General features: G+C 42.9%; 1 protein-coding gene across 1 annotated transcript in view; it reads left to right on the top strand.

The window, feature by feature from the left end:
- The window catches only part of LOC138212920 (E3 SUMO-protein ligase PIAS1-like), a 57,735-nt gene that overhangs the window by 18,855 nt on the left and 24,823 nt on the right, over positions 1–14,057 (top strand). Inside the window, exon 2 of the mRNA XM_069173601.1 lies at positions 7,887–8,382. Within this exon, the coding sequence (XP_069029702.1) occupies positions 7,887–8,382 (496 nt within the window). The remainder of the gene's footprint in view (positions 1–7,886; positions 8,383–14,057) is intronic.

Here is a 14,057-nt window from a genome sequence, read left to right on the forward strand (position 1 = left end):
CGTGCTCTACTGCTCTCCTTTCTCCATATAAATGAATTTGGACTCAACCGACAATAACACATCTCCAAAGCTGCTGTCTTTCTGTGGATGTCCTTTTGCACATTTAATCTATGCTGTCTTATTATCGGAGCTTATCCGTGGTCTCCACCTTGTCCCTGTGTAACCGTACGTGTCGATCCTATTTGAATGGATTGACAGCTGAGTTGCGGCCGGTGAAGCAATCCTTGCTGCTGCTTCTCACCTGTTTTTCTGGTCCTGTAGGTTTCAGTTTTAATGTCACGTGTTGGTCAGATTCGTGCTCATTCTGACGAGAAGTCGACAGCGGTAAATCCTGATCGTTTTTTTTTTTGGGTCACATTTAAATTTACTGGACTCATATTTGTGAAAAATCCCACAGACTGGTAAGTTTGAGGCAACAATTTTCACTTTGGCTTTAAAAAACAAAACAAAAAAAACACTGATATTTGTGCTGTGTGTGTAGTGTATAAGACCTCCCCTGTTACCTCCAGCTCATCTCTTTGTGTTGTATCCTCTCTCCCTCTTTCACTGCCCTCCTTTAGTTGCAGCTTCCCTTTGCACCTACATGTCAAGTTGTGTCAGTGAAACAATACAATGGAGCACATTCTCTCACAAACATGCTTTGTTTAAACCGTGGCTTTTCACCGCAGTCGAAATGGCGATAATGGGATGCTGATGTTTGTGTTTTAGAATTAAGCAAGTGTTGAGTATAAAGTTAAAATGCTTTTCAAAGTTATGTCTTCGAAGAGAGCAGCAAGCAACATATGCCCAATCTTTTACTAATGTTATGACACTGTAATGTCAAAATGCCTCTTTGATATTACTTTAAAACAATGATTTCCTTTCAAATGCTTTGAACAGTGTCATGACTAAACAAGCCACTGCTTCTTTATGAAGTGCATGTAAATTCATGCTTGAGCAGTCAAAACACAGCCTGGCTCCACCTGCCTATCTCTCACATCTTAAATCTTTTCTGTGTTTATAGTCTAGAAACCCTGTTTGCATGAAGGTTCCCTCAGCCACTGTGAAGGGCGGACCAATCAGGGACCAGTGGGCGTGGCTAAGTGTGTTTACGATGCAGTCGAGCATTTGAAGCCTAATATCTAAATAATGATGGGATTATTTTCAGATGGACCGCCACAAAACTAATAATAAGGAGGGACTTAAACGAATGACACCATCATGACATCTGGAAACAATGTGTTGACTTGTATTTCATGAGAGAAGTTGAATGGGAGTCTATGGAGCCGGAGGCTTTCTGGAGCCAACGGGCCAGTTTGAGGGACTTCCACATCGGCAACACTTCTCAGACCCGGAGGCTACGTCCAGTTTTATACACAGTGTATGGTTGTTTACAGCATACATCATATGGTAGCCAGTGCTGATTGGTTAAAGGCTGCTCCAGTAGTGTCAGAATTAACCTGAGGTCTCGGCCCATTGGGCTGCAACGATGGGACACAATCCCTAATGGAGCGTAGCCAGATCCATATATTTATGAAGTTAATGTGGGTCTGGCAGTACCAGGCTAAAACATTTGTTGATTCCACCTTCTTAAATGTGAGCATGTACAGGTTTTCGTTGTCGAGCTTGATGGTAAACTGTTCCGGTCACTTTTGTTGAGAGATGATCAGAAAATGTGGCTTTTGACTCACTGAAGACGACAAACAAAGTTGTATTTTTCCCCTATCAGTTGATCATCATTAAGAAATAGCTTTGTTTGTGTTTGAATAACCTCTCCCCATCCCCCTCCCCATCCCCATCCCCATCCCCCTCCCCATCCCCCTCCCCATCCCCATCCCCATCCCCAACCCCCTCCCTCTCCCCATCCCCCTTCCCCTTCCCCTTAAAAAAATACTTGTCAAATAAATCACTCGGTAAAATAAGCTGGGAGCTACGTGTCATTCAGATGTTGTGTTTGGTCAGTAAAACGGGGGGAGTTTGATGGAGGCCACCTGTCCTGGGAAGGAAAATGATTGACAGAAGAGAGAACAAGAAAAGGAGCGAGTGAGAGGAGTGAACTGGTCATCTATCTCCCCTCCAACACCTCCCTCCACTGTTTTCACTCCTCTGTTTGTTTTCCCTCTTTTTCAGAGGAATGTTACACATCCGCAGTGTGGTGGAAGTGTGTGTGTGTGTGTGTGTGTGTGTGTGTGTGTGTGTGTGCGCGCGCGCGTGTGCGTGTGTGTGTGTTTGTTTGTGTGTTTGTGAGGCAATGTTGGCGCTCATGAGCATTTGCCTCTCTTTTGTGTATTTGCTGTGTTGCGAGAGTGGGTGGGGGGTGTCGTGTGTGTGTGTGTGTGTGTGTGTGTGTGTGTGTGTGTGTGAGTGAGTGAGTGAGAGAGAGAAAAATGGTGGGCAGCCAGTGTCATCATTTCTTCACGTCCCCCCTCTCGTCTTGGACATGCATATTTCATGGAAGCGGTCGTTTCTGTCGCCAGCAGGAGAGTTGCTGGGTCGAACCAATGAGCTGAGTCCCAGAGTGTCGTTCAAATCTTGGGATAGTGACCAAAATAATACTGAATTCAAATCCAGATTATTGTTTTGTGAAAAAAAATAAAAATACGCCCGAATCGTGAAAATGCAAAGACAGACAGCTGCTGCCTGCGTGCTGCACCTGTGATTGAGCTTCCTGCAGCAGGAGCCGTCTGTGTTTGACTGATGTGTTTTTATAACTGCAGCATCGATCAGACCAAAGGCATCAGAATTACATTCACATATGGACGCCTGCCTCCTGGTTTTTGCCTTTACTGTGTGTACTGTGTGTAGTGACAAAAAACAGGTCTACGTCTTGACTGGTAAAATGTGTATTCCTGTGTGTGTGTACTTTTTCTTTACGTAGTGGGGACATACATTTGTTTGCACAGTCACAATGTGGGGACTTGACTTTCTTTTGTGTCCTCTCAACGTAAATCATGACATTTTAGGGTGAAAATGACTCGGTGTATGGTTTGGGTTCGGCAACTAGTCGTTAGGGTTAGGACAAGTCTTCAGGAAACGAATGCGAATCAGTGTAATGTCCTCTGAAGTGCTGGAAACACAACTCTGTGTGTGTGTGTGTTTGTGCGCGTATGGTTATGCATATGTGGCAGCTGTACACAAGATGCAGTGTTTGGTCTGTAAACAGCAGCCTCTGCTCTGTCACTTTGAGCAGTGTGAAGCTTGGTTGGAGCCCAGATTGTGTAAAATGGTCCTTTCCTGCAGCACTAAACACATAAACTGGGTCATCCCAAAACTCTCACCGTAGAATAAAAATGAAGTTTTTGGTTTCTTTTGAATTTGAAATCAAATGAAACAGAAAGTATGATATAACTTTTCATTTCATACTATTTCTATGCAAATAGTGCATATGTATACATGCTTATGCCAAGGTTTTCTATATCCAAAAGTATGTTAACATTACAGTGGAGTTCCTATCTGCTGTTATCATACTTCTGGATGTATTTACTGTACATACCGAGGCAGTGGAAAGGTAAAACCCACGACAAGGAAAATAGCTTTAAGACTACAGTTTTTCTTCTCTTTCTGCCTATTAGTAATTTATTTTTCACATTTTACAAATACAATATATTTTATTTTCTTTGTCTTCATATAGATCCTCTTCTATGTTTAACTAAGTTTAACAAATCCTAAAAAATATCTCTGACTAAAGCTGCTACAGAGCAGAACAAACACAGGTTCTGGATGGCCTCAGATGAAGTGTCATGCTGTTATTTGAAGCAGAAAACGGTTGCACTTGCGGCACTGGCAGGTACCGAAAGCTAGATGTACAAAAGTGAAACAGGTTTTACTGTAAACTGCGACACTTTCGGGGTTTCAGTTCCGTTCAGACTCACTGTTGATATCGTACGTCCGTTTTAATGATCCAGTAGTGAGAAGTTTCTTTCACAACTGGGCCCCTCACACAAAAGAAAATCGAAGTAGAGAACGGCTCTGTCCTCTTCAACATTACAAACAACAGAGGCTCGGCAGCTTTTCAAGTCAAAAGATGATGAAAGTGCTCAGAGAAAGCAAAACAAAAGCTCATGTGTGAGGTAAGGCGTATGTCTTTCTTAATGTATGTCAAATTTGATATGCAGATCCAATATTCATTTCAAAACATTTATTGTTCAAATGGCCTAATTGAAGATATTAAAGGAGAAAAAAAAATAACCTTAGCGGGATCAGTGTCAAACAGGAGGATCGTTAGTTACATGAAATCTGTTCCAGCAATGAAAAAGTGGCCTTTGTGCTTCTTAATATTTATTTTTCAAGTGTAAAAATCTGCCGCTGTGGTTAGGTCACAAGAAATAGCCTACAGCCTTCATATATGTCATTTTAAATGTCAATTAAATGCAGAACCCCAGTGTAGCTCAAGAAGAATATGCCTCATTATAACAAGCAAAAATACAATTTTGAAGGCTGAAAGGCTTAAACCTCTGTATGGACACTGCAGAATACATATTCTGTACATAGAAATTATAACCGCCGTGTGTACATGTGTATATAATTGATTAGCTCAACGGAAATGGACTCACTGGGCACCAACAGTTTTGAGTGCTTTGTCATTTAAGGGGCGTGTGTTTGTGTGCGTCTGTGCTTTTTTATCCCTGCTCTGTCATTACAGGAGATGAAGGGAGGAAGTTTGTCCAAGACTCTCTCAGTCTGCCCTGTAGGTTTGTGTCTGTGTGTTAGTAACAAGAAAGAAAGATCGTGTGCAGATACAGTTTGTGTTCATTTTTGTAGCCCGTGCAATGCAGCTAAGACTTTTCTTTCTTCAAGGTCCGTCTCGTAGCTTTGTTATGAACATATACTGACTGCATGGTTAATGGATGCTACTGATGGCTGCTGAGGGTTCATAAGAACGTTTTCACCCACCTACACCGTTAGATAAAAGAACGTGTGCATAACTCACATTTCAGCTGTATGTCTTTGTTTCCGTCAAATAGTAATGAAACAGAAACAAAAAGAAAGCATTGGCCTAAGCCTAGTTTATGTTTCCTATTTGTGCTCCAGACAAAAATGTTGTATTTATGTTATTGACCTAATTTATGCGTTTACCCGTTTCTTTCTGTCCTCTGATCTCTGCGTGTTTCACAAAGGACAGAGCTCAACACCTGCTCACACTGTGCAGAGCAGACACGCGGTGAAGCAGAGCCAGGGGAGACTGGCCGCTTGTTAGTCGATCATGTTGATGGCGTGCTGCTCTCTGACAAATAACACATTTTTGGGGGGGAAATATTGCTAAAATGGGTAACTAATTATACTTGAGCAGCCGTCAATATACCTCGGCGGTCCACACAAGTTAAGTCAATGTGTGGGAAACACTGAGTGTGCAGTCACTTTTAATCCTCTTAGAATGACTTCAGGTCTGCACCAGGTGCGGGTCCTCTTGTTTACAGGGTGCTGTATTGCACCATTTCTATAGTAGCCTAGAAGGGACAAATCAAACGCCGGCTCTCAGGAGGAGCTTGGGTGGGAGGGTCAGGCAAAGGGTGTTCAGGGGGTTGTAATCTGCAACCTTACTGCTCAGTACTTCTAAAATCAGGGGTCTCCGACCTTTATTCCTCTGAGCTACTAGACTCTTCCAGGTAGATGGTGATCGACTGGTTGGAGACTCCTGAACCAGATCCAGTCCCGATCCCCTTTGTGTTCATTCGTTCACAACTTCCGTCTGTCCCATCCGACGAGCACGCTTCATCACTGAGTCAGCGTTCATTCATTCTGCCAGCTCTGTGCTCACCACACACCTCCTCCATCAGCCTACTACACATCTGCAGCTCATCTCCCCTCCTCCTCTTCCTCCTCCTCCTCCTCCTCCTCCTCCTTCTTCTCCTCCTCCTCCTCCTCCTGCATTAGCAAAAGTGGTTTCTTTGTTCATTTTGTGTTCAATCATTTAAATGTTGTAAACCTTTGGCCCTGCCGGGAGCGTTTGTGAATGTCAGGGACTGTTTGCGTCCTGCCTGAAATCATACACACTGCTCCTTTAAGATTTTTACTTGTTTCAGTGCCTCCCTCTTTTTTTAATTGGGGATGTTCGTGTTTTTTTTTTGCAGGAAATGCTGACGTACAGTTACTGGGGGTTTTACTTAAAGTCTGAAGATTTACCTGACGTTAAAAGTTAGTCTACTTAGACATACTGGTTTATACATACTGCATACCGCTTGTGCTTGCTGTAGTTTGGGCTTGAAGCTAAATACTTTTCCCCCGTGCTCTTGCTGCAGCTCCTCCATCCCACGACCCCCTGGGAGGTGCAGCTTCAGCCTCACATTGAGCTGGAGAAAATCTTTTCTTTGTTGGTTAAAGGTTTTTTTTTCTCTCATTCCAATAAAAAAAAAAAAAAAAAAAAGAAGAAAAAAAAAAAAAAAACTTGCTGCATTGAAACAAAAACTGCACTGTGAGTGCTTTGTGTACTTGTACTTGTACGGGTGCTGTTCTCATACACAGGTTAGAGAATTAAGCTCCTCTCGTACAGAGACTTTTATGGTATGCACTGCGGTGAAATGAAACGCTGTTATGTCAGGAGGAGAACTGTACAGTGTTTGAGGCAAACTTGTCAGCTGTGCCGAGCTCAGGTATTTCAATGTACAGACTCAGCCCAGCCTCTGGTATTGTCGAGAGACAGCGCACCAATGTCAAGCCTGATGAAACCCCAGAATAGTAATGCAACTCATCTAATTACGCTTTTATTTTCTGTTTTTATTTTCATACTTGAACACGTTTGAAAATAAAGCAGCCAAGTGTCTTCATCCACCGTCAATCCCCAAATGTTCCAATGCGAAATGAGCCTAACACTGTTCATGCAAAAGTAGTAGACTGTAGTAGACCGTCTCTGGACTCTCGTAAATCTGTAGCTCTGTCGGATACGTTTAGCGTTTGATTTACGCACTCTGCTCCGACTGGACAGCCGTCTTAGTTCTGCACAGAGCTACTGTACTAACACACAAAGACGTTTTTAATTTCCTGTTGCACGGTTTGTTTCTTGAGTGCAAAAATGCTTCTTTTTTTCCCGACTGTTTATGTTGTTTAACCTTATACCAGACAGCAATCACACAAAAAGTGGGCAACACTGGTAGGCATTGCAGTGCTATATCATGACAGGAAGCGATTCTCCCTCTCCCCTCCTGAAGACAACAACAACATCTCTGTGCTTGTGTTTTTGTGGGAATCAGTCGAGAGCAGTCGACCGTTGCCTGGTTTTTGCTCGCACTGAGCTGTTCTCCACATTCCCCTGTACTGCCACTAGATGTCTTTTAAATCTTGTGGCTCATCGAGCGACTCGGGGCTGCAGCACCAGGTTCACAGTGAACAAGCAACCCAACTCTGCCACAACTTTTGAGTCTGTATGTATGAAAGTCCTACAGAGTAAACCTGCCTAATGTGTCCCGGCTCGGCCCTGTTTCTCAACACGGTAGCTGGAACACCTCCAGAGGGTCGTAGCTGCACAGCATCTTTACTACATGCTCTGAATCACCTCGACTGGCAGAGAGAGGCTTGATTCAGATATTCTCCTGATTTGCTGCACTTTTCACTCAAGTTCCACCCCGTAGAGAAACCTTTCTTAAACAGTCTCACAAGTTTAGTTAATGTTCAGACTTAAAGAGGGAAGAAAAACGCTGGGGGCTGAGTTGAAAGGAGTCTGTTGCCTCAGGGATTGGTGAGACAATGAATTGTGATACAGGAGGTCCAGGCTGAGTAACAGATTTTGGTTTGAAGGATTATTACACACTTCAACTACTTCTCTAAATTTAACTTGCCTGTTAGTTGCCGCTAAGATTGGTATTTACCCCAATTTGCATTAGTCATTTGTATTAGTCATAAGCAACTGGTATTGGCATTGCGACTCAAGAGTTTATTTCTCATCCTGTCTCTCATCCCTTCCTCAATCGCAGCAAATGGTGATGAGCCTGCGGGTGTCGGAGCTGCAGGTGCTGCTGGGCTACGCTGGGCGCAACAAACACGGACGCAAGCATGAGCTGCTGACCAAGGCACTGCATCTGCTGAAAGCCGGCTGCAGCCCCGCCGTGCACATGAAGATCAAAGAACTCTACCGACGACGCTTCCCCGCCAAAATGATTTCCCACTCGGAGCTGGCCCTTCCCGGGCCGCACCACCCGGCCACAGCTGGAGTGGTCGGAGGAGGGGGCGCAGCGCTGCCCGCTGGCCTGACACAGCTGGCGTACGAGGGTCACGCCGGTCACGGCGGAGCCCCGTCGCCTGCTGCCTTACTGCCCCTCACGCTGCTCGGCCCTGGGAAACACGAGTTGACGGGGCTGACGCACCACCTGCCCACCTCGGCCACGCTGCACCCAGTCCACCCAGATGTCAAGCTCCAGCGGCTGCCCTTCTACGACATGCTGGACGAACTCATCAAGCCCACCAGTCTAGGTGAGGAAACGTGTACGAGCGTGTTTTTTTGTGCGAGAGGCGATGTCGGCTTTCAAAATAGTTGAAATGGCTTTATAATTTAGACGTTTTTGTACCGAATGAGAACTGGAATAAAAGAAAAACAGCGATGAGGCTCCAAAGAAGCGTTTAGCTGTTAAGCTGCAACTTTGTCGTTTTGGTTCGGTAATGATTGAGCTGTTGTCGGTCACAGCGGGCATCATTTCAGAAAAAACGCCCTATAAACCCACAGTGCACCGCCTGCTCAGCGCCAAACAGCAGACAGACCAAGTCAGCAACTACCAAGTAAACATAGTCGAGCGTTTAGCAGCTAAAGAGCCAAATATTTGCCTCAGGCAGAGACCAAAAACCGAGCGACAAGGAAAAAAAGTTTGTCCCTTAATGATGTCATGTGAAAATATTGTTTACAATTTGTGTCCGCTGCCCTGGAGGTGTCAAAAATATTGCAAGTTTCTGTGAGTAATGTTGAATTCTCACAAGAATTTGATCAGTTTTTGACAAGATGCCACATTTTTCAGAGCGACCCATCTTTGCTCAATCAATAAAATATCCTTTCATCAGATGTAAATACAGAGTTTTGAAACAGAACCGTGAGTTTATAAATAATATGCTTAGCTGAATTTAAAAGACACTTGTTATTTCAATGTGCCAGATGTATATTTAATCTACATTTAGGTAAATACAGGTATTACATCTCACCTAGTGGTAAAAGTAATATATAGCTACAACATCCATTCAATTTTGGCCAGGAAACGTAATTACATGTCCTATTACCTTCTCCACACATGCTTCCGTTTCGTATCTTTCTCGTCAAACTATCTAATAAATGTGAAAATGCTGGAAAAAAAAAAAAATCTATGAGGAAGTGTGTATTTATATCACTATATTATTGCCATAATAATCATGGCGGCATTCGCCACTGAAAACATTGACATTTTCGTTTCCTCTGTTGCATAAAAAGGCTCCCTGCCTGAGCCGGTGTGTTGTGCTGCCTGCTAATGTGTTGACGGGTCACGGAAAAGTTACTGCAATAATATCTTTTGCACATTTCTCACGAGAGTTAAGAGCAGACAAAGGCCACAGCTAGTTCACAAAGGGTGTGGGGGAATATTTTTAGTGCTTTACGCATTCCTTCATCCAAAAAAGTAAAAGCTGGAAAATGTTCCTTCTCAGATTCTCCTGCAGTTGTTCAAAGACTGAACCTAACAGCGGTAACACTTCACTGGGTGTTTATTTCCATTGATTAGTAAGAAAGCGTACATGTAGTCACAAGCTTCTAACCATCATTTGAAATATTTTTCTTTTTGTGCTTTCTGAGGTCATTATTAGAGTGAACCAGTTGCTGCATAATTCCAGTCTGCATTACCGAAGAATAACGGCTCTTATTTGGATATTTATATTGTTTCATATGAACTGCTAAGATGGAATTTGCTTCGGGACGCTGGCTCATGATGAATTGTCATCACATTTTCATTGTACGTAGATATATCCGGCTGCGAGACCAATTTTACATCAGTGCGGAAACATCGCGTATAAATGAATCACTGCATGTCGACCATCAGCAGCGCGTGCCGGCAGGAACGTAGTTATTTAGCTGAGGCGGCGTTCTCGAGCGCTGCTTGGAAAATAGTTCTTCACCTGCGGTACTTAACAGCATCACATGTTAACTTCCTGCTCGGTGAATCCTGAATTAGAGAAGATCTTTATCATGTGAGTTTCAAAACTGTTTCCTTTCGATTGTATTTAATTATCTTTTATTTTGCCAAAGTGTTTTTTTCTCACAGGCATTTTTATGCCAAAGATAATGACAACTGTGTATTTTTTCCTCGCCAGTTGCTGCTATGTTCTCATAACAAGAACTGCACGCACTGAAAAACTTGTTTTCTCTCCGTTCTATTACATTTACATGTTGAAGTGTGTAACAATCAAAGTTTATGTTTGGAAAATACTTTTTTTGGGGGATTTTTTTTTTATGACAGGTGTAACAGTCAAAAACGTCTCATATCCGCTTCATCGGGGCTGTGTGGGTTTGGTTTGATCAGATTTCATCAAAAGTGGCACCAAAAACAAACAACCAACTGTTCTCAGATTTAGATTCAAATGTCATTATCCTGATTGGTGAACAGATAAATGCTAACTCACCTGTTCCCAGCTGGCCCACACAGATCGAGCCAAAGACAGGAGGCGAACACAAATCACGAGGCTTACATGTAAAATAACCTAAACTGTTCTTCCTCTAGGAGGCCACCACTCAGACACGCTTTAGAAACTCGTTTTTTTCACAGCTTTTAAGTTGAAATATCCAGAATCTTCTCTTGTCTTACTTCATGAAGGTGCAGCGTTTCAGCGTTATGTCATGTTTCCTGTCTGCCCTTTAGTTCACCACTTAAACTGACTTTTAATCTTGGCTTTATCTTGGTTAGATTTGTCACGGCATTAGGTCCACATCCAGCACTCAGCCTGCACTTAGCATAATAACACTCTTCGGGCTTTGGGATATATTGCAAATATATGGAAATGTCTAGATTTTCCTACATTAGCATTTTAATGGAGTAAGAGACCACCTCGTGATTAATTTGCCTGCAGATGTCTGTACAAACACAGCGCCGGCAGCTCTGTCATCACGCCATCTTTTCTCCTCTTGCCTCTCCCTTCCTCGCTCCATCCATTTCCTGCACACGCTCCGTCCTTTCCGTCTTCTGTCTCCGCGGCCGTCCTCGGTCACGATTTGCATGCGGAGGGATGAAAGCGCACAGGCGTACACCTGTGCCCGCAGAACACACCTTCCCCTCATTTGAATCTGAATTGCACGCTCGCGTCGTCCTCCTCGCGCGCTCCTGTCTGCGTGTGTGCGAGTCGAAATGTACTTTCCAATAAATAATGCATGTCGATCGTGTTGTTCTCAGAAGAAGCACGGCGAGAGAAAGAGGATGAGTGATGGGAGGAGAGACCGAGAGGAAGACGCTGCACATCATTACACGAAACTCAGGGCTTAAATTTCACCTCAAAAGATGGAAATCAGCTGCAGCTTTGAGGTGACGACCTTCTTTGTGCTAATAATAATGGAGGGGAGAAATGAAACCACTTAATTAATCATAATTCCCACCGTCATTGGAAAGATTCTTCTTTCTGTCAGCTGTGCTCTCATCACTCAGTGATCACACTCTCTCACAGACTCTGTCTCCTGTCTGCTGTACTTCTGTCTGATCTTCTGATTACTGCTCAGTCCCTCTCTCTCCCCTGTTGTTGTTGTGTCTCCTGTTGCCTCGCCTCCCTTCCTCTCTCCCTCACTCTCTTATTTTTTTCGGACTTCCCTTCCCCCACTTTTTTGCTCGCTTTTTTTTTTTTTTTTTTTTTGCTGGAGAAAGCTGATTTGTTGCCCGGGTACATTCTCAACCAGGATTCAAACAGGCTTTTTAAAGCATCTCAGACGTAACGCTGTGCAGTTGAACAATTATTCCTTGGTCGCTGAATCCTTGTATCTAAAATTGGATTAAATAAATCTTAGTCTGTTTTCACAGCTGAACTGCAGATTATTTCTGAAATTCAGAAAAATGTGATATTTGTTTGGTCTTTGAGTACTTATAGAAGAAATCTGGCACAGGAGGAACCAACAAAAAAATGCAGCAAAAAAGACACTCCTACACTCCTGCACTCCTACACTTCTACCTGTGGGACCCTAAAGCTGCATTCCTCTTTACAAACACAACCTCTCTGACATCAGAGCTATGGCTGCCGTATTAACACCAGTATTATGATCATATATTTTTAATATGTGCTCATTAAATTATTTTTTACATTACATTACATTTCATTTAGCTGACGCTTTTATCCAAAGCGACTTACAATCCAGCTGCAATAGTAGTTATTTAGTTAATAGTTCTGCAACCATTTTCATAACTGATTAACTTCTTTGGGAAAATGCCATACATGGAATCGTTTTAGTAAATTAAAATAGAGCCCGGCTCATACTGGACATTTGGGGCAAATAGAAAAATTCCTATATCAGTATATTGGCCAATGTTATTTATATCTATACATATACTGTATTGACAGTACATGATAACACATCTTTTTCCTCAATGATTCCTCAAATGTGGTCATCAAACACTTTAAACACTTATGAAAAGATTTGTAATGGAGTCAGGATAATTTACAGTTTATTGTTTCCACTGACATCAGTGCACTGAAACAGTAAACTTCACTTATAATTTAATGACAATAAATACTTTTTCTGCCCCCCAACGGGACCTCTCGCCCCCGCTGAACAAAATACGCACGTACTCATTGAACTGGAGTTATGTTCAGTAACAGTTAGTAATCGTGATATATCTGTAATACCAGCGCTATAACGGGCCAGCCGACATATCGGTCGGGCTCTAGAATATACTGTATGTAGGTTTTGGTCGGAAGACATTTGATACCTCAGGCTCTTTTTTCCGACCAAACAGTACCTGAAAAAAGTAGCAGCAGATTAATTAATAATGAAATCTGTTTGAAATCATTTTCTAGTTGCAGCTCTCAATTAATTTTAAGCATTCGTACTTCTTTTTTCCAGTTCTTCACTGCAACTGTTCCATAAATTCACCCCCTCACCAGAGTTATATCCGTATTCCTTTCATGTTGGCTTTCCCTCGTTTTGAAAACTTTTGGACTCTTTAAGGCAGTAATTTATTTTTGACTTTATGTGAATTTCGATGTGCTCTATTTTTAAGAGTTACCAAGTCCTTAAATTTTAGAGCCTTTAATTCAATAAGCAGAGGGTTTGTTGGTTCTTGATAAGTGGATTTGCCTGGAATTCTCTTGGCAGTGTTTAGGTGTATAAAACTGGATTTGTGTTCTATCCATTTCCCACACACATCCCATCACGCAGTCAGTGATGCATGGAAGTGTAGAAACTATCAGTAAATATGAGGTTTGTAATGTAGCTTGATTTCAGAAACCTGACTTGCTCTCGCACTACAGAGTGAGTCCTCTCACTGCAACGTCAGTCCAAATGCTTAAAAACTCTTCGAGCTGCTGCAGAATACATCATTAATGAGATTAAAATATGTCAGCCATGGTTTCGAACATTAGGGAGCGGGGTTGGGGAGAAATATGGTTACTGATCAGCTGCTGGTTTGTCAGGTTTGCAAGTAACTGAAGGAGCTGCGGCGCTTGTGAATGTGTTCTCCGATTTCCTGCCTTAACCTGATTTCTCACAGTAACCGGGTTTTTTTTTTCTTTTTTTGTGCGCATGTAAATGTAGTTATTATCACTCTCACACCATCCTGCCTCCCTATGATTAACCCGCCGCCCCTCACCGGCCCCCATCCTCCCACCCCCCCTCTGTGCGGTCTTGTGTTCTCTGCTGAGTCTTATCAGTCGGGCGAATAAAGGTTAGTCAGCCGAGCCAGTATAAACTGGTCAACAGTCTGCACCAGCTTCTCCTTTATTACCATGGCGACCTCACTGGTCGTGCTCCATTCTCATCTCCATCATTGTCCGTCCTCCATGGAGAACTATGCCTCTGTACTCATAATGGATATCTTTGAGGTGCACATGCATTATACATGATTTAATCACCATATCTTCAGGAAAAGGATGCGAGCTCATTCCGCTTTTGATGAGCATTTGGAGCATAATGACTCGTTATACGAGCAGATTGCTGTGGAGGA

Source organism: Embiotoca jacksoni, unplaced genomic scaffold (genome assembly GCF_022577435.1).
Source record: "Embiotoca jacksoni isolate LCO1_2020_lvr unplaced genomic scaffold, fEmbJac1.0.p SCAF_6, whole genome shotgun sequence".
Lineage (NCBI taxonomy): Eukaryota > Metazoa > Chordata > Actinopteri > Embiotocidae > Embiotoca > Embiotoca jacksoni.